Below are 22304 nucleotides of genomic sequence, written 5' to 3' on the forward strand. Positions count from 1 at the left end.
TGACACGCAGAAGCAAGGGCCAGTGCTGGGCAGATACCTAATGCGCACACCCGGAAGTACACACGGCGGAAACGCCGAGGACACCATGCACCTGGGTGAGTCACTTTTAATTATTGTTATGGCTATATATTGACAGACATTGCAAGTACTATGTGTTGTCCTATCATCTTTTGTCCGACCCTGAGGAAAGTCCCGAGCGGGGACTGAAACGTTGGTCACAGATTTTAAATATGATTGAATAAAACTTTTGGATTTTAACAAGACCGGTGAGCAGCTATTATTTGGCATTCTATATATATATATATATATATATATATAGTGTATCTCACAAAAGTGAGTACACCCCTCAAATTTTTGTAAATATTTTATTATATCTTTTTATGTGACAACACTGAAGAAATTACACTCTGCTACAATGTAAAGTAGTAAGTGTACAGCCTGTATAACAGTGTAAATTTGCTGTCCCCTCAAAATAACTCAACACACAGCCATTAATGTCTAAACCGTTGGCAACAGAAGTGAGTACACCCCTAAGTGGAAATGTTCAAATTGGGCCCAATTAGACATTTTCCCTCACTAGTGTCATGTAACTCAGTGTTACAAGGTCTCAGGTGTGAATGGGGAACAGGTGTGTTAAATTTGGTGTTCTCGCTCTCACACTCTCTCATACTGGTCACTGGAAGTTTAACATGGCACCTCGTGGCAAAGAACTCTCTAAGGATCTGAAAAAAGAATTGTTGTTCTACATAAAGATGGCCTAGGCTATAAGAAGATTGCCAAGACCTTGACCCTGAAACTGAGATGCAGCACGGTGGGCAAGACCATACAGCGGTTTCACAGGACAGGTTCCACTCAGAACAGGCCTCGCCATGGCAACCAAAGAAGTTGAGTGCACATGCTCAGCCTCATATCCAGAGTTGTCTTTGGGAAATAAACGTATGAGTGCTGCCAGCATTGCTGCAGAGGTTGAAGGGGTGGGGGGTCCGCCTGTCAGTGCTCAGACCATTTGCCGCACACTGCATCAAATTGGTCTGCATGGTGCACAAAGATGATGCCCAAGAAAGCCCGCAAATAGTTTGCTGAAGACAAGCAGACCAAGGACATGAATAAGTGGAACCATATCCTTTGGTCCGATAAGACCAAGAAAAACTTATTTGGTTCAGATGGTGTCAAGCGTGTATGGTGGCAACCAGGTGAGGAGTACAAAGACAAGTGTGTCTTGCCTGCAGTCAAGCATGGTGGTGGGATTGTTATGGTCTGGTTCTGCATGAGTGCTGCTGGCACTGGGGAGCTACAGTTCATTGAGGGAACCATGAATGCCAACATGTACTGTGACATACTGAAGCAGAGCATGATCTCCTCCCATCGGAGACTAGGCCGCAGGGCAATATTCTAACATGCTAATAACCCTCCAAGGCGACCATTGCCTTGTTAAAGAAGCTGAAGGTAAAGGTGATGGACTGGCCAAGCATGTCTCCAGACCTAAACAATATTGAGCATCTGTGGGGTATCCTCAAACGCAAGGTGGGGGAGCGCAAGGTCTCTAACATCCACCACCTCCATGATGTTGTCATGGAGAAGTGGGAGAGGACTCCAGTGGCAACCTGTGAAGCTCTGGTGAACTCCATTCCCATTAGGGTTAAGGAAGTGCTGGAGAATAATGGTGGCCACACAAAATATTGACACTTTGGGCCCAATTTGGACATTTCCACTTAGGGGTGTACTCACTTTTGTTGCCAACGGTTTAGACATTAATGGCTGTATGTTGAGTTATTTTTAGGGGACAGCAAATTTACACTGTTATACAGGCTGTACACTTACTACTTTACATTGAAGCAGAGTGTCATTTCTTCAGTATTGTCACATGAAAAAATAATAAATTAGTTTTAAAAATGTGAGGGGTGGCATTCACTTTTGAGAGATACTATTTATATATATATTTTACACTTTAGGTGTCTGGGGGACTGCCTGACAGCTCAAACAGTCCCCCTGCTGGCAGCTTTATAGACTCCTATTGCGGCCTTGTGATCATGGTGATCACATGGCCCTGGAGGGCTGCAGGGGGACTGCTGGGGTGTTGGGCAGTCCCCCCCGACCGGGATCGCCTGTCCGGGTAAGTCAAGGGGTAATTTTTGCCGTGGATGTACTGTTAACGGACGTTTTTTGTCAGACATATCCAGTACGTCCACGGTTGGGAAGGGGTTAAAAATTGCATACTTTGCTGCAGAAGTGAAATTAAAGGTTGGTAATCCCTTATTAAAAAGTTTAAATACATGTGTAAAATTATATCAGTGTGCGGTTTACTATATTATAGAAATAATTTAGATCAGGGCAACACAAACACTTTAAATAACCTAATGACGTACACCAATTTCATGTTGATGAATACGTTAAAGGAGCACTCCACAACCATAAAGCACTTATCTTTAGAATTTAGGATTTCTTTTGCTAACAGACATTGCCGGTGTGATCTACTTGCACATGTGTTCACGGGACCACACACGCACGCAGACCACAGCAGAGAGCACAGAGTCAGAAGCTTATCAATGATTTGATTGTACTTCTCAAACAAAAGAATAAAAGTCTCTTCCGGGGGGGGTAGGGTGGGGGTTAATAAACAGCAATTATTTGTTTGTCTGTTTATTACTGTGAAGCGTTCTTTTAATGACAAAATTATTCGCCACTTCCTTCTGTACAAATTGCTAAAAAAAAAAATTTATGTGTTGGATCACTTACCAGTTTGAGCAACCAGGTGTGTCCAGCCGCTCCATGCAGATTGTATCCTTTCTTCCAAGAAAAATTGTGATTCGATTTTTTGAGGCTGCAACCCAAAAGGCTCTTTCTGTAATAATTGTCCATGCTTGTTGCTGCCCCAAACGTACAGTTCTCCAAGATCTAGAGAGAGAAAAATGTTGGTCAGTCAAAGTCCCAAACTACAGGTAGATGTACATTCCACAAATTAAATACAAATTCAAATCTTACACAAATATACTATAAAATGTATTTACTACAGTGAGAATTCAAAATGAATTTCAAATATAGGCCAGAGTAGCTGAATGGAAAGTGACTTAAAAGTATTTTACCAGTTCAACTATTTTGACCTTAAGGGGACACTCTAAGCACCCAAAGCAACTTTAGTTTACTGAAGCAGTTTTGGTGTAAAGATCGTGCAGACTCACTAATCAAATCAATGCCATTTAGGTGATAAATCACTTTGTTAATGCAACCCTAGCCAGACCTGCCTTGGCCGAGACTCATACTGCTTTCCTACATACTTCCTGAAAAAGAATCTAAATCAGGGGTGTCCAACCCGCGGCCCGTGGGCATGCGAGCCTAGGACCACTAGAAGTGCGGCCCGGTTGCAGTCTGGGTGGAGAGGGACTGGACTGGCCTACGCAGGCAGACAGCTCTACTCATGAAAAAAATGCCATTTCAATTATTTTCCTCTCGGACTGGGACAGCCTGTGTTAGTCTGAGGGGACTGAAGAGAGAGGTGCTGGGGGCTGCTGCAGCTGCATTTAGGGTGCTAGCGGCCAGAGGGAGCACTGTGAGGCTCCCTTCACAATTCTCAGCAATTCCGTGTCCATGCTCCACCCCGCACGCAAGCCCCGCCCCCTGCATGCAAGTCAGATCCCCAGAAGCATGCTCCGCTCCCGCACTAAAGCACGAAGAGGTCAAGAAATGGTTCCCACAGTCTTCAGTGCCAGGTAAGCTTCAATTAATTTTTTTTAGTGACTTTGTGTGTATGTGTCTGTTGGTGAGTGAACTTGTATGTTTGTGTGCCAGTGAGTTTGTCTGAAGTCAGCATGTGTGTGTGCCAGTGAGCTTGTCTGTCAGTGCACACGTCTGTATTGAGCATGTGTGTGTCAGTGAGCTTGTCAGTAGTGAACGTGTGTGTTAGTGAGCTTGTATGTAGTGAGCATGTGTGTGTGTATCAGTGAACCTGTATGTTCTGAGCATGTGTGCGTCAGTGAGCTTGTCTTGTAGTGAGTTTGTGTACATGTGTATATTCCCAGACAAGCTCTGTATGTGTATGTATATATATATATATATATATATATATATATATATATATATATATGTGTGTGTGTGTGTGTATATCTCATTGTGCCATGTAGTGTGTGTGAGATAGACAGATATATATATATATACACACACACACATATACACACTACATGGCACAATGACTAATGGGGCTGGCCTACATTTTTTTCCAGGGCTGCTTTGTATCCCCAGTCCGGCCCTGGGCGAGGGAGGCAGGAAGCACTTTACATACTGTGCTCCTTCTGGACAGCTCCTTTGTGCGCCCTGCAGTCAGCTGGCCGCTGGGATATGATATCATCTGCATCACTACTGGGTGTGCGAGGGACTGGGTGATCCCAGCCCAGCAGCAACCGCTAGCCACCATGCCTTTTCATCTACTTAAAACCCTCTGTCATTTTATTTTATTAACCCTCAATTTGCCTTTTCGTTTTGTCAACCCTCCGTTCAGCTTATCATCTTACTGACTGTGTCAGCCTTATCTTATTAAACATTTCTCTGCCTTATCAACTTGTTAAAATTGTCTGCTACCAGCCCTTTCTATTTGTAACTCGGGCAGGATAAAAAGAGGGTAGAAGTGACTTTAGGGGAAGAGATGATTATTATTAAGGTTGGGGAAATAAAGGATTGGGGTCCTGGATATATAAACGCTTAAAAAGTGAGGGTTAAATTCTGTCATTATTTTGCCCATATTTATTAAAGTGATCCAAAAAGTGACCATTTTTTCTACGGTAAATTCCACTACTTTTTGCAAAAATTTATATTTCTGAAGACTGCCAGATATATAGTGGTGGAACATTTCTGCCACTTTTATGTTGAAAAAAATAATAATTCAGTTTTTTAGGAGAACAAAATTGTGCAAAAAAAAAAAAAATGAAGATTAGGGTAGATTTAAAAAAAATGTCAATAGATGAAAAAAAAAAATATCTGACAGATTTAATACACTGCACCAAAAATATGCCCAAAATTAGACATAAAAGTGTTGGTGTCATTTTGATAAATCACCCCCGTTGTCTATTAGAGAGAGAGAGAGAATAACTGGCAGCAGGGGGAGTGGGTGGCTAGCAACACCAATACAGGCATGTTGGGAATAAAAGCATTGTGATGTACGGACTCTGTGGTGGCTAGTATATTTTAGGCCTTGCTCGTAGCTTGTGACTTGAAATTTTGACCCATGATCTATGCAATACCATTCTTAAAAAAAAATGTACTATTTTGGCAAATACTGTTGATTACCATGTAAATAAATGAATAAGAACACCTACCTGTTAGCGCCACTGAATGGTAGGAGCCAGCAATCACTTTCTTCCCTCTTATATTTGCTAAACCTACAAATAAAGTTTTATATTGCATATTAGTATAATTAGTCATTAGTATTACATATTTGTATAGCAGAGTTACACTGCATCTAGAAAAATAAATAAAATCCAATACATCTATTACACTATTATCAATAATATTGAGCATTCTAATCAGAAAAGTTGTGCTGATGACCAAAGAGGAGTCAAAGATGGCTGCCCATGCAGAGAAACATAAACATGGCAGCATTCACGACATGAAGTGGGTTTTGCTTTTTGTTTAACACTCCTGCCATTACAGAGAAGATTTATCAGACAATCACTATGCTAATCCTCCAGATTTTGGTTATTCTAGAACTCCAATGACAGGTACATCTAATCAACATGAAAATCACAGCAACTACACACAAATAGGGCTTGTGACCCTCTGAAATCACTGGGCAAAAGTGAAACACATCCCCACAAGAGAAGACAGAAAAATATATATATTTTCGCTAAACAGAGAATGGTAGTGGACTGTAATTAATATTCTCAAATTTACGCCAAAATAACGGATTTGAAAAAATTTCGAACTCGGCCACAGCTTGACTATTTTAGTCTGAATTTTTCAGTTTGGTTTCCAATTCATTGCAATTCGATGTTTAGTGAAAATTGTACGGTGATATTTTAATCCTTGCAATTTTGAGTGCTATTGATTACCTCTGTTCCAGGAATCTGTAACTACAGTTTTGGTGTTCAAATAATGAGAAGAAACAAATTGGGGGTTACATTTCCAAAATAAATTGTGATCCTCATCACCTTTAGAAAGATTTAAAATAATAAGGTTTATTCTCTAAATCATATTTTGTGTAGAACTGAGAAAGGAACTCACCATTTTAGACCAAACCAGCTGAGAATAACATTTGCAATTCCAAAGTCAGTGGTTTTTAAGAACGTTACCTGGAATTTGACACGGTTCTTTAGCAGTAAAGAAAGGGGAGATGGGATTCCCACGGGAAAATCTTTTTGCATGAGAAGCCATTCCAAGACCCCACTGGTAGATCTGTCCACTCTCTGTTTAATAAAAAACCCAAAACACAAATTCAATGCATGGATTTAATATAGTACAAAAAAAGTTATCACAGGAATAGAAGGATAGCTTAATAGGCTGAGCTCTAAACCTAGAGAGAAAAGACCACTCGGAGGCAATAGATAGCAAATTTATAGTGAATTGGCCGACAATGCAGAGAACAACCTTCCAGCAGAGGTGGCAGAATCAGTACAGCAAGAAAGTTCAAAAATATATTTTTTGAGAGAAAAAAAACCCCACACAATTAGAGATGCTATTTGTGGTGTTACAGTGGGAAGAGGTGGATCATATGGAAATATTGGAGTGCATCCTAACCATTTTGAGTGGGTGAATAAGCCGGCATAATCACATGCCTGATAGCAGACATCTTGGCAAATGCAAGCTTAAAGAGACTCCCCAAGTGCCATAACAAAGTATACGGCATTTCAGAATGTTTGTAAACAATAGGCACCAAGATACTTCCGGGAGGCAGAATGCGAGCGGCTTTTACTGACATTCTCCTCTCTTAAAGGTATTAACAGTCACTTTACTGCCTTTATTCCATTACTCTGGGGTCATTTTTACTACAAACATTACCTAACATGTATTGGCTCTACACTCCAAATGATTTTACTGGGAGGCAGCAGTGAAGAAGACAAGGCTTTAACTACGGTTCACCTCATCACCAGCTCGGTCTGAGAATTACACCGGGAAATGTAGTTCATTCGCCTAGCTTCACACATCGACACTCTGCCCTTTTAAACTACATGGGCATGGGGACTACAGAGCACACACTGGGCATGGGGACTACATAGCACACACTGGGCATGGGGACTACAGAGCACACACTGGGCATGGGGACTACAGAGCACACACTGGGCATGGGGACTACAGAGCACACACTGGGCATGGGGACTACAGAGCACACACTGGGCATGGGGACTACATAGCACACACTGGGCATGGGGACTACATAGCACACACTGGGCATGGGGACTACATAGCACACACTGGGCATGAGGACTACAGAGCACACACTGGGCATGAGGACTACATAGCACACACTGGGAATGAGGACTACATAGCACACACTGGGAATGAGGACTACATAGCACACACTGGGCATGGGGACTACATAGCACACACTGGGCATGGGGACTACATAGCACACACTGGGAATGAGGACTACATAGCACACACTGGGCATGAGGACTACATAGCACACACTGGGAATGAGGACTACATAGCACACATGGGGACTACTAAGATAAAAATAATTTTAGTTAAAAGTATAAATAACTGAATGCAGTAAAATTATGTTGTTAGGCTGGTTAGCTGCAGCAATTGTTCCACTCTACATTAACATTAGGATGAACAGAAGAGGGAAAAAAACAACAGTGAAATGAAAATCTGTTTAGAGAGCAGTCCTATTCATTGATCAGCTCTTAGGTAGCATCTCTGCACTAAGAGCTTTTATATCACACTGGAAAATCCGGCCACATGCTCTTATCAATAGAGCTGTACAGCTTATTCACAACTCACAAACAACCAGTTTTATAAGCAGAGTACAGCTTTTAGCGGAGAACACTTCGGCTTTTGCCACCCAGAAGAACTTCTGTTATTGTTGTGACGTCATGGTGAAAGCTCGTATAGGTTATGGTGCAAGGATGTCTCCTGTTCCAGTATCTTTTCTCTCACTTAGAACTGCAGAAAATTGTGCAATTGTTGCAGTTCTAAGGCCTACTCCAACCCTCTGAGACGCCAATCAATGCTTCCAATGCACCCCTTTTTAGAGATGCTCAATCCCAGCTATTAGCAGATTAGAACACCTGTGCCATGGCCGCTATCAGCTTGGGCAGCGTTATTGCACAACATTCATGATACATGGAACTAGTGTAAAATGCTGCCAAACACATATGTATGCAATACACTCAGCTTTCCCAATAAAAACAATATAAGGCCAGGATTCCATGACAAGATCCAGTGACCTCGTAATGCAAGCAAACCCCACTGAATGAAGCTGCAAACAATAGATATTTCTCAAAACCTCAGGAACTTCAAAAGGGAATATCGTTTTTTTTTTTTGCATGGACACTGATTCACGAGTTTATGGCTTTATATGTTGAAAGACAAAAATAGAAGTACACACATTTGGGAACTATGAATGAAGACAGGAAGTAAGCAAATGTTCATTCACACACAATTCAATGTATAAGCTTTAGACTGGAGGGCAAATCTGATCTTAACTGACCTGTAAGGGCGAGAGTGTGTCTTAGGCCAGCGGCAACATCTGTAACCTTCTCATGGAGATTCTGTGGACAAGAGACATTTTTAAGTGCTCTACAAATACTACAAAATATACTATTACTATCTAGAGGCTTCTCTCAAAAGAGAATGAACAGCAAAGTACAGATTAGTGCATTTTAGAGGAAGGAAGACAGCAATGTAGTATGGACAATTAGCGTGTGCATTACCGTTTACAGATAAACTATGAAGAAAAAAAAAAAACACCACACGCCTGTTAGATAGAAGATACAGTTATCCAATTTTGATGTCAAATATATTTTAGGAATCATTTGAATGTTTGTGGGTTTGGGGTGGAAAGGTTGCATATATTTTTATGAGAGAGTGTATATAAATGTCTTAAAAAGATACAGCAAAAACTATTCTCTATTTTTAATGTATCTACATTGTCATTTCAACATTGATTTTTTTTGCTTTTTTTTTTTTTTTTTTAAACAAAAATCAAACAAAAATATGTCGGCATATGGGAGCACAACCTGTGTAGCATTTTCTTTGCAAAATAAATGCCTATGAATAAAGTATTAAAAAAAATGCCTATGAATAAAGTATTAAAAAAAAAAAATTATTATCAGGGATTCCACACTTGGAAAATCCCGCCCAATTTTTCAGTAACTTGTTATCGTTATTCTTTGCTAGAAGATTTCTGATGTCTCTGTTTTGTTTTGTTAAGCAAAAACTATTTGCAATAAACATCTTAATTATTATTATTATTTTTTTTTTAAGTTAAAAGAAAGAAAAATAGCCATTATTCTATCAATATTCCAGTTTAAAATAAACATATTTTGCTCCTAGAGTGCTGGACTAATTGGATTGTATGTATATTATATTGAAGCTTTTCCATCTAGAAAAGGACAAGCTGAGAATTTTCTCTCTTCTACTGGTGAGAAGAGCTTTGTAAAACTCTTGAAAGCTTGTCTTTTCATTTTTAAGAATAAAACAAAGTGTTGCACGCACATAAATGCAATACTCATTATTTTGGTATATTTATATACAAATATCTACACATATGTAGGCACATAATCCAACATAATACAGGATAAACTCACAAGTTATATATATATATAGTATAATAATACAGTCTATAACATTATACTAGATACACATAATGCATTCACATGGCTTCCCAAATTCCTTTATTTAGGGGTTGAGGGCCCTGCTGGAAGCATGTTAGCCAAAGGAGCTGATGAGATTACCACGGGAGGCAGTGTAGACTAAGAACAACAGGGGACCAAGGACAGAACCTTGGGGAACGACAACAGAGAGGGGCTGGGGAGAAGAAGCAGAGCCAGAGAGAGAAACACTGAAAAAGCGCTGGGAGAGGTACCAGGAGAGAGCAGTATCTCGTAGACTGAGATTACGGAGAATGAGAAGAAGCTATTGATGATCAACAGTGTCAAAGGCAGAAAAATGATCAAGAAAAATTATGATGGAGCAATGGCCGTGACATTAGGCAGTGATTAAATCGTTGGATACTTTGGTCACAGCTGTTTCAACAGAGTGACAAGAGCGGAATCCAGACTGAAGCGGGTCAAGCAGAGAGTTGGATTTGAGGAAGTCTGTCAAGCTCGCATACACAACTCTCTCAAAGATCTTGGATGAAAATGTCAGTAGCGATATAGGGCGGTAGTTGGATTGGGAGTTGGGGTCGAGGTTGGTCTTTTTCAGAATCAGCGTTATAGCTGCATGCTTGAAGGGTGAAGGAAATGTGCCGGAAGAAAGGGAGAGATTAAAGGGACACTATAGTCACCCAGACCACTTCAGCTCAATGAAGTGATCTGGGTGCCAGGTCCCTCTAGGGTTAATCTTGCCTGCTGTAAACATAGCAGTTTCAGAGAAACTGCTATGTTTACATTTGGGGTTAAGCCAGCCTCTAGTTGCCTCATTTTATGCCTCCATCATTGAAAAATGCTTTCCTATGGACACTTTGAATGTGCGCGCAGCACTGCCGCCCATGCGCATTCCACTCCGCTGACATCAGACGGGGGAGCTGACGTCGGCGGGGGAGGAGAGGTAAGGGAGCCCGGCGGTGGAAGAAGGTGAGTAACTGAAGAGGTTGTAACCCCTTCAGCACCACGGGAGGGGGACCCTAAGAATGGGGGCACCCTCAGGGTACTATAGTGTCAGGAAAACCGATTTGTTTTCCTGACACTATAGTGATCCTTTAAAAATTTTAGTGGAAGAGCAAGAGAGGAAGACAGAGTGCGGATGAAATATGAGGGAATAGGATCAGGGAAACAGGTGGTGGGGCGGGAGGAGCAGAGCAGTAACCTCTTCCGTTGTAGTAGGTGCGAATGAGCATAGAACAGTGGAGTGAGTGGGGTTAGGTGATGTATTGAAAGATGTATTGCAAGGCGAGAGAGAGAGGTTAGAGATCTCTTCCCTGATTGTAGAAATCGTCTCAGTGAAGTAAGTTATAATTATTATTGCCATTTATCTAGCGCCAATAGATTCCGTAGCGCTTTACAATATATTCCGTAGCGCTTTACAATATTACAAAGTTTGAGGCGGACAAGGTGGTAGGGGGAGCAACAGGACGAAGGAGAGCATTACAATTGTGAAATAGGCATTTGGGTTGGACAGTGTGCTTAAGAGGGTGTTGAAGTAATTTACTTTCGCAAAGGAAAGAGCCAGAGTGTAGGAGCGCAGCATAAATTTATAGTGGAGGAAGTCCGGTGCAGAGTGAGACTTTCTCCAGCAGCGTTCAGCAGTTCTGGAAAAATATTTTGAGATATTGGGTCAGCTTGGTGTGCCAGGGTTGTAATTGGGAATGTTTGCTGCGTTTAAATGTAGGAGGTGCCATGATGTCAAGTTGAGAGGAGAGAATGGAGTTGTAGAGAGTGAGGTTGCAGAGTTAGGGAAAGTGAGATTTGAGATGGGTGAAAGGAGAGTTTGGAGTTTGTTGGAAAGATGCTGGAGATCAAGGCAGTGGAGGTTTCTGCGAGATTGGAGAGTTGAGGGTGGTGAAATTTGGGTACGGGGTATGCCGATGTCAAAGGTCAGCAGATGGTGGTCAGATAAAGGAAATGGAAAATTGGAGAGATTAGAGGTGGTAAAGAGTTTAGTGAAGATGAGGTCAAGAGTGTTTCCTGCTGTATGAGTTGCTGAAGTAGACCACTGTGTGAGGCCGAAGGAGAATGTTACTGTAGCGGAGTGCTGGTCTCTCACATACTATCTCCGCTGGTAATCCAAGTTAGGCTCAGGAACAAGTAATAAAACCCAAGAGAATAATATCCACGGTTAGTAAAGTAATCCAAAAGTATCCCATACGTTTCCCAATGACTACACAACACACAGCATCAGGAACAGAACTGTGGTTTATTCACACACTTCAGCTTTTAAGCAATTCTCCCATGCAAGGGAGACACCCACAATAAATATACAGTACACCAATCATACATGAGTTACCACCCACACATCTCCTCCCCTCAGTATGACACATAATCCCATTATGCAGGACACATTTTTCCCCGGTTTCTGGATGTATCCCCAATACTGAAGATACACCCCTTATAGCCCTGATCTAGGTGAGCAACCTACTCAAAAATCACCCAGATCGGATCAGGGGTTCGGGAGTTACAGGGGTGTTCGTATGACCAACCGCCCAGGAGTGAGTAGCCGAAATTAGATCCACATGTTTTGGCCTTGCGGTCGGTCTACTTTCAGAGGGTGAAATGCACGAAAATACTGTGTATATGGCTTGGGCTGGGGTTCGAATAAATCCCCTTGTTCGTGGGTTTATTTCTACCGAATGGTGGGCCGTTCGGTAGTTTCCATGCGAACTGATGGAAGTCTGGAGGTCTCAGCGGTGTTCGCGTAGTCGAGTGTCCGATTTGGGTTCCAGATACTCGACGACCAAACACCGCTGATCTTTCAAGCGGCAAGATGGCCGCCGCCACGTGTTCGCATGCCAAACGAGGTCACCTAGAAACACATATTACATTCGTCTAATTGCACACTTCACTCTGGGGAGGACTGGTTGTTCGGTAGTTTGTTTGTATGTCGAACGGAGGAGTTTTTACCGAACAACCAGACGAATGCTACATCCAGTGAACAGATATACAGGGAATACAGCTGAAATAACATTGTAACAATAAAACCGTTGAGGCAGCCCAATGCAATCCGCTACAGTTACAGAGAGCAGATGGGAGGCATCAGGGCAGTTGAGGTTGTTGATTGGGAAGGTGGGGTAGCCAGGAAGAAAAGTGTTTAATGAATAGCCTAGGATGACCGGGGAGGGGGAGGGATAGATGATGGCAATTCTTAAAGGAGGTACTTCGAAGGAAGTAAAGGATAGAGCATGGGCAGGGAGGATAGGTTGAAAGGTACATTGCGGGGAGAGAAGGATGCCTACACCACCGCCTTTACAGTTAAGTCTGGGAGTGTGGGAGAATTGTAGTCCACTGAAACATAAAGAAGCTGGAGTAGTTGTATCAGAGGGGGAAAGCCAGATCTTAGTGAATGCCAGTAGTGTGAGGGAATTAGAGATGAGATGATGAAGAAGTTGTGTATGGCTGTTGATTTAATATTGCCACAGATGGAACGGGCGTTCCAGAGTGCACACTGAATGTTGGTAGAGGAGGATAAACTGCAGGGTATTTGGAGGAGGTTTGCGTGGTTTCTAGTTTCTAGTTGTTTTAGTGTGAGCAGATGAGGTAAAGGGCATTGGGTTGGGAGAGACGTCACCAGCTGCTAGAAGTAGGAAGAGAGATAGTGACTGAGAAGTGTTCTGGTTTCCAGCAGGAAACTTTTAACTCAGACTGTGGATATCTGAGTGATTTTGACAAATTGTGATGGTTAGACAAGTGGGTTAAAGCATCTCCAAAATGGAAAGTCTTGTGGGGTTTCCCGATCACACAAAAAAAAGAGCTACTGTAGCTCAAATTGCTGAAAAACTGGCCATAATGGAAAGGTGTCAGAACACACAGTGCATCACAGTTTGCTGAATATGGGGCTGCGTGGAAACAATAGCAATTGGGGTGCACAAAGATTCTGTTCACTGACAGTTACTTCAAAAAATATTTATTAAGCAATAATCATCTCATAGTAATCACATTGGACATCGGCACTATATCAAGTTCAAGTATGGGGCTGCGTAACTGCAGACCAGTCAGAGTGCCCATGAAAACCCCTGTCCACCACAGAAAGCATCTTCAATGAAGATGTAAGCTGCAGAACTGGACCATGGAGTATTGGAGCAGGTTTCAAGGACCTGCTGCTAATGTCTTGGTGCCAAATATCAAAAACACATTCAGAGGTCTTGTGGAGTCCATGACTCGATGCATCAAAGCTTAGTTAGTGCCCATGCCTAAGTTTTAGCAGCACAAGGGGGACCTAATTGATATTAGGCTGGTGGTTTTAATATTGTGGCTGATCAGTGTATGTGTTTGGAGCTCAGTAAGAAAGTAAATTGCAGTGTGTGATGGAAATTGTGAGCCCTTAGGAGCTGAATGTGTATAAAGGAAGCTGTGTGCGACTGCTTGTGTGAACTAAGGAAGCCATGCGTGTGTATATATATATATATATATATATATATATATATATATAGTTAATACATTGCTAAACACAAATACACAAGCCAAGTAAAGCCATAAGACCTGCTTTTCCCACAGAAATCTCAGTTTAACAGTGCTCTCACTACTGCAAGGGATTCTGGGTAGGCGTATGCAAATGAGCTCAACAAAGAACCACATTTTTGCCTCATAATTCCACTTTACACATGGATTCCTTGGAGTATGTGTCTGCTGTATATGACAGTTTTGAAACACAACTCAGGAAGAGGAGCAAAGCCAGTCAAGCACTCATGGACAGCTGTTTCATTGTCAATGCAACTCATCAGCATGAGATAGGTTACTGGCTTGTTATGGTGGCTTGGCGTTACTTGTAAAGTACATACCAAAGGAGTTGTGGTGGGGAAAAAAGTGTGGATGTATATTTTTGTGTATGAGCATGTTATATATTCACAAATGGCTCTCAGACATTGTAGTAAAATAGAACTTCTCTTTACTTCAGCACACACACATAATGAACATAACACAAGAGACACTAACAGAACAAGTGTATAACTTCACTATGCTGCCATCTACTGGAACGTGGACTGCATAACACCCCAATACATACACACAAACACACACACACACTATGTCATTTCAAAGCTGAGGGAGAACAAAGCTCTAGGGTTATCCCTTCTTTCATCGCTTTTATAGTTTTTTTTTATAGAAAAGTTTTATCATTTGTCTACCTGTTACTTACAGAAAGTAGGGCATGAATCTGGGTAGTCTGGTGGGGAGTGTGCGGTACAACTGCCAAAAATGAGAGGGAGAGCTTACTAGCACCCGGTGGTGAAGAATCCATGAATCAGTGAGGGGTCACTGGGCCTGACTTCTGATCGCCCCTCTCCAGTGGGGCTGCAGAATGCTCCCTTTGTAAATTTCTAATATAATTACAGTAACGTCGGCTCCGCACACAAAGAGCAACTTAATATATGAATTGTAATAACATGAATATATCCCGCCTCAAATTGTATATTCTACAGTTAAGGACACTGAATATACTGTGAGACGTACAGATAGAAATAAGCAATGTATGCATAAAAACACCAAGAAACCTATGAATGATTCATTGTACCGAAGGCTCTGATACCTTGCATGTGTTTGCATTTTGTTGTTGTTTTTTGTTTGTTGTTTTTTTCCACAATATAGTGAATTATGAAGTACTGACAAGCACTTAATTTATTTTTTATTTTTATTTTTTAATGTGTCTATTTTGCCTAATTTCAGCCAATTGATTGCCACACCATAGCACAACTCACCTATTAGTAAACTAACCACATAGGGCAAAAATGGACAAGAACGTTCTAGGACATAAACGTTAAATTTACCTGAACTGGCTCGGGAACCGAACATGATTTCACCTGGGGTATTCCCAACTGGCTAAACGCATTGGATCCACATGATAAAACTTGACCATTATCTGTAAAACAAAACCGATATTTTTTGATAAATCGGAGTAGATCTTATATATACAAAAGTTTGCTCTGTGTGCAAAAACTTTAAAAAGGCAGACAAGTCTTTTTGGGAATTCGTGTACAGGGCGAAGATAGACATGTAGGAACCACAGTGCAATATGATATATTTCATATCTTATATATCTGCTTTGTCCTTGAAATAGCTGATACTAAGAATGTTGGCAATGCACAGCAGTCTTTATTTTAATGCAATACCAAAAACAACTGCAAGGGGGCACTGGTACAACATTACTTTAGATGTTTAACCAGCATTCCCCAGTGATTGCATTCCATGGGATTTGCACTGCCCAGCAAGCTATCATTTAGGATTTACAAGGTACCAATTGTTTTTTACTCAGGTTTTTGGCCTGAAATGTGGAGACAACTCGTGGAAACATCCTCAATCCAATCATTTTGGTAGTTATAGCAAGCAAGGATTCCGAGGTTAAAAACCAATAGTATAATCGTGCCACAACCCCAAATATGACTGGGAGATGACAAAAAAATAAATAATTACTGACTTCAGAGAGTATACCTTGTGATCTTTCAGGTATTTTGGAATCAGCATAAGATGCACCACGACCTGTGCTATAGCCATGATGGATGCAATAAAGGACAAAGATAGATAAAGGCTTTCCAACATTTTGATCTATCAACAAGAATTAATGGCGTATATGAAGACACAGCTACCAGTGACACCCCAAGCACCATAACCAGCACTGATTCAAGTAGGATTACAGATAATTGTATCATTACAGCTTATCGTAATGGTTATTGTGCTTGGGTTAGACTTCCCCCTACGAGGCCAGTGCACATGCCTAACAGTAGAAGCTCAAAACCCACAAAAAGGCCATTTAAAAAGTACAACTCAGAGAGAGGTTTCCTAACTATTACAATAAGCTGTAGTGTTTACAGTGCTTGGAACGTCCCCGTAAAATCAGATATCAGATCATTCTACTATGTCTATTACAGATACTTGCAGGGTCAATGACTAAAAAGTGTATTATTGCCAGAAGTTCAAAGTCAATTAATAATTTAAGACCAATATCACCAACTGGAACCATAGCAAGCTAGCAAGTTTTTCTATTTTGGCTCAACATTTTAAACTCGCTTTGAATTCACTTTAAATTCATAATAATTCTTACTTTCGTGAAAAACCCTATTATACTTTGACAGAAGATAAGAAATAATTAGCCTATTTAGTCTGCTCACTGTGATCTCAAATTAATTTAATTTGTTGTCTCTGGGGATTGTCATATGCATACCCCCAGCTTTCTTTAAGTCCTGCAGTGTGTTAAAATGTACCTGGCTACAATAGGAGGCTTCTCTGAATAACTACGGCCCTAGTTAGCCATTACTGCTCCAATGAAAGGATATTCCATGTATCAACATTCATTCACGATCACTTTTAGTTATCATTACTTCCACTGAAAGGCTATTCTAGGTATCTACTACCCTTTCTTAATCATTTTTATTAATTCCTGCCTCCGTGTATTTACTTCTCATTATATAGCACTGCTACCCACTATGTTCCACTGGAGAACTATTCTAGATAGGTATTACCCTTTCATAATGTTGTTTAAAGAACTAAAGTATATAAGTAACTATGGCTTGTACACCTTGTGTCAGTCCACCTTCTGTAAACTGGACTTTCTCTTTTTGTGCCATCACATGCCAGTTCCTGTAGAATTTAAGCTCATTTCAGTAGTGTGCTTTGACTTAAATTTCTTTGGTATCATCAATTTGTGTTTCCTTATCAAGCATATCCCTGCACACCTATAATTTACCTGTTAGGATTAGGGTGAAATCCCACCCGCAGGAAACTTTGGAAACGCGTATGCTTCGGAGAGCAGAGCAGAAGGAGAAATGTGGGACGTTGTCTGTGTGATTCAAACCTAACTGTCCGTCCTTATTCTGACCACAAACATACAACTCTCCAGCATCTGTAAACAAAAAGCAAAGGGGAGATAAAATACAGTATGGCCAGTTATATATTGACTAATACAGCCAGGTATACAGACAATGTACACAGCCAGGTATACAGCAATGTACACAGTCAGATAAGCAGGCAATGATCGTGACCAGCATGCACCACAAAATACACTAGCAGTGTCCATCCAGCTGTTACTATTCACTGATACCTCCAGAATCCTGAAATATACCTGAGAGTCTGGCCATGCCCCCAGATCCCCATACCGTCTGGCCGTGCCACTGTATAGCCACACAGTCTGACCGTGCCCCCCAGATACCCACACAGTCTGACCGTGCCCCCCAGATACCCACAAAGTCTGGCCGTGCCCCCCAGATACCAGATGACTACACCTGATGAAGACCCACTGAGAGGTGGAAACGCGTTGCTTATAACTTATATGTAAGATTTTACTATTTTATGTTCAATAAATCATATGTACCTAATTCGGTACTCTTCAATTATATATGTTGGGAGAGACGATCTTTGCAGGAAGTGAAACCCGAACTACCATCACTACTTTTACCTGAGCTCAAAAAAAATGTGAGTGGGATGTTAACATGTATTTTATATATACACACATGAGACAAGTTAATTTGTTCTTGAACTATACTGCTCTATGTCAAGTTCTTCTTTCCACAGCTTAACACCAAGAATATAACGATATTGTTATATATTCATTTAAAAGATATACCCTGCATTTGCACTTAGTCTGCATGCTAAGTGCGCCACCCAGTGTTTCTTTGTGGTACCCCCAGATACCCACACAGTCCTGCAGTGTCATCAGATACCCACACAGTCTGACCTTGCCCCAGACACCCATACAGTCTGGCCACGTCATCAAATACCAGCCATGCCCTCAGATACCCACACAGTCTGGCCACGTCATTAAATACCCATACAGACTGGCCATGCCCTCTGATACCCATACAGTCTGGCCACGTCATTAAATACCCATACAGACTGGCCATGCCCTCTGATACCTATACAGTCTGGCTGTGTTATCAGATACCCACAAAGTCTGGATGGGCCCTTTGATACCCATGCTGTCTGGCTATGACCTCAGATACCCACACAGTCTGGCAGTGCTCTCAGATACCCACACAGTCTGGCCGTGTGCTCAGACACCCCCACAGTCTGGCCGTGTGCTCAGACACCCCCACAGTCTGGCCGTGTGCTCAGACACCCCCACAGTCTGGCCGTGTGCTCAGACACCCCCACAGTCTGGCCGTGTGCTCAGACACCCCCACAGTCTGGCCGTGTGCTCAGACACCCCCACAGTCTGGCCGTGCCCCCAGATACCCACACAGTCTGGCCGTGCCCCCAGATACCCATACAGTCTGGCCGTGCTCTCAGATACCCATACAGTCTGGCCGTGCTCTCAGATACCCAAACAGTCTGGCCGTGCTCTCAGATACCCAAACAGTCTGGCCATGCTCTCAGATACCCAAACAGTCTGGTCGTGTCCTTAGATACCTACAAAGTCTGGTTGTGCCCTCTGATACTCATACAGTCTGGCCGTGTGCTCAGATACCCACACAGTCTGGCCAATGCATTCTAATTATACACTGAAAACCTTATAATAGCTCCTTATCCTTGGCAAGTAGAGTTAGGGAGAGCATTTTACTACAAGCATGCAGTGATATGCGGTTATACCGGTGACAGCAGCCGAATGTCCTCCCCCTCCAGTGATACACGTTATCACTCGCTTGCTGTCTGGGAAGTGTGTAACTCGCTGTGGTAACAGTTCATCGTTACTGCTGCCAAGTCCCAGCTGTCCGTAACTGTTCGCTCCCTGAAACAGACAAATATAATATCCCAGTGTAATACACCTGCAAAGAAATCTCCCTTAATCATCACAACCTCCAATGGAACAATCCCAACTATTCTAAGCACAATTTTTAATATAATGAATAAAATATATATTTTACAGGAATTGAAAAAAGTATACAACATCAAGGATGACTGACAGATATAATCCCAGCAGTTGCAGGATTATAACTCCCACTATGTTTCACCAGATTTCATCCTGTCAACGCATTGTGGGAGTTGTAGTTCTACAATAGCTGTTGGGGCTACCTTTTTTGCCATCCGTGCATTATGGTGTTCATAGAGAAATGGTAATGAAAATTACAGACAGCATTCTCAAAGCAGAGTTTTAAAATTGTATTTCTTTTCTCTCTATAAAAGCTTGGAAGGCTTTTTCTAAGGCTGTATGTGCAATTGTCCTAAACTGAAATAGGCACCAGCAATGTAACATACAAATTAACATTGCAACAGAAGAGCATGGATGGTGTAAAAAAAAAAAAAAAAAAAAAAAAAATGAAATTCTTGCAAAGATGAGATTAGTTATTTATTGTTTGCAATTTACATGCTGGAATTTTTGAGACAATCATGCAAAAACCTTTTCACTTTGTGCTGCAAAAAATACAAATGATATTTTAAGAAATGATTTGGATGATGGTAAATTAGGACAACGTGAAATGGGCTAGAAAATTAACATTTTTAAAAACCTACCTTATTTTGAGTACAATGTAGCTGTAGTTGCTTATATATAAATATATATATATTTTTTTTTTTTTCAATTATTTGCAAGCACAGCTTTTGGGATTATCAGGAAACACAGACACAGATCCCGTGCTTGGAAAAGCTCCTACACATTGCAGGAAGCAGACTATGGGATAACTGCAAGTGCTTCTGCAGTTACATCACTGGGACCAGTTCCAAGCATAGGATTGCTGCAGCAATGTGGTTTAAAAAAAAAAAAAAAGGTGAGAAGTGGGTTTATACGATCCTGCATAGCACTGTGCTTTGGAGAAATAGTGCAACATTAATCACACCAAGTCACGTCAGTCAGACAATCACATTATTTGAGAGCCTGTGCTGCACATAGAGACATTCTCGGTGCTCTGCAAAGGATAAACCCAGTGTAGTTTGAGGCACATCAGGATAGATAGATCGATCTGATTCAGGGGAGAGGTTTTTTAGTTAATTCATATTTTAGGGTAATGTTTTTAATGATAGTTGAGACATGTTTTAATCCAGATTCCTAATATTATATACTAAATGTAAATTGCCTTTTTCCTAGAGCCCACAGATCTGACATTTGTATACAAAACTCCCTAGTGTGGTCCCCAGATCCTACATGTCTAAATGCATTGCACCCTTTTGGCCCCCATTCTTACGTTAGCAAATTCAACTGTTCTGCAGCACTTCCTCAATCTAGAGTAGGGGTGCCCAAAAAGGTAGATCCCCAGATATAGAACTACATATCCTATGGTGCTTTAGAATCATGAAAGATGTAATTTTAAAAAATCTGGGGAACTACCTTTTGAGCGCACTAGAAAAGTTTTGCCTTGTAGATAGAGTTCATATCCTACAGGAGGAAATTCCCATTAATAAATAAATGCAGTTCCTTTGATAATACCCTAATTTAATACTAGTAACAGCAGGACAGCATTAATCCTGTAGTGTCCACCAGCCTGTACATGGTGGATATGGCAACCCTGCCCCCAGCCTTTCTGTTTGTGATGAGCTCAGCAGATCCCCAGCTCAGTGCATGTGTGGAGGCTGTAAATACACACTGCAGCATGGAGAGGGAGGGGGGCTGGTTGTAAAATACACATTGCAGCATGGAGAGGGGGGCTGTCAGAAACACATAGCAGCATTGAAAGGGGAGCTGTCATAGAGGGGTGTATGGCTGTAAGATACACATTGCAGCATGGATAGGGGGGCTGTCAGGGGGTCTGGCTGTAAGATACACATTGCAGTATGGATAGGGTGGCTGTCAGATAGGGGGGTCTGGCTGTAATATACACATTGCAGCATGGATAGGGGGGGGTCTGGCTGTAAGATACACATTGCAGCATGGATAGGGGGGTCTGGCTGTAAATACATATTGCAGCATGGATAGGGGGGTCTGGCTGTAAATACATATTGCAGCATGGATAGGGGGGTCTGGCTGTAAATACATATTGCAGCATGGATAGGGGGGTCTGGCTGTAAGATACACATTGCAGCATGGATAGGGGGGTCTGGCTGTAAGATAAACATTGCAGCATGGATAGGGGGGTCTGGCTGTAAGATAAACATTGCAGCATGAAGAGGGGGGTCTGGCTGTAAAATACATATTGCAGCATAGATAGGGGGGTCTGGCTGTAAAATACATATTGCAGCATGGATGGGGGAGTCTGGCTGTAAGATACACATTGCAGCATGGATAGTGGGGTCTGGCTGTAAAACACATATTGCAGCATAGATAGGGGGGTCTGGCTGTAAAATATATATTGCAGCATGGATAGGGGGTCTGGCTGTAAAATACATATTGCAGCATGGATAGGGGGTCTGGCTGTAAAATAAATATTGCAGCATGGATGGGGGGGTCTGGCTGTAAGATACACATTGCAGCATGGATAGGGGGCTGTCAGATAGGGGGTCTGGTTGTAAGATACACATTGCAGCATGGACAGGGGGGCTGTCAGATAGGGGGGTCTGGTTGTAAGATACACATTGAAGCATGAAGAGTGGGTCTGTCAGATGGGGGGGTCTGGCTGTAAGATACATATTGCAGCATGGAGAGAGGGCTGTCAGATAGGGGGGTCTGGCTGTAAGATACATACTGCAGCATGGAGAGGGGGCTGT

General features: G+C 41.8%; 1 protein-coding gene across 3 annotated transcripts in view; it reads right to left on the bottom strand.

Annotated features, from left to right (window-relative positions):
• The window catches only part of SERGEF (secretion regulating guanine nucleotide exchange factor), a 265437-nt gene that overhangs the window by 242653 nt on the left and 480 nt on the right, over window positions 1–22304 (bottom strand). For all 3 annotated transcript variants that reach the window (XM_063437926.1, XM_063437927.1, XM_063437928.1), the window contains exons 2-8: window positions 19320–19458; window positions 17482–17637; window positions 15569–15660; window positions 8639–8699; window positions 6279–6392; window positions 5307–5369; window positions 2737–2895 (exon numbers count right to left, since the gene is read on the bottom strand). In XM_063437926.1, the coding sequence (XP_063293996.1) occupies window positions 2737–2895; window positions 5307–5369; window positions 6279–6392; window positions 8639–8699; window positions 15569–15660; window positions 17482–17637; window positions 19320–19458 (784 nt within the window). The remainder of the gene's footprint in view (window positions 1–2736; window positions 2896–5306; window positions 5370–6278; window positions 6393–8638; window positions 8700–15568; window positions 15661–17481; window positions 17638–19319; window positions 19459–22304) is intronic.

This window comes from Pelobates fuscus, chromosome 12 (genome assembly GCF_036172605.1).
Source record: "Pelobates fuscus isolate aPelFus1 chromosome 12, aPelFus1.pri, whole genome shotgun sequence".
Classification (NCBI taxonomy): Eukaryota; Metazoa; Chordata; class Amphibia; order Anura; family Pelobatidae; genus Pelobates; species Pelobates fuscus.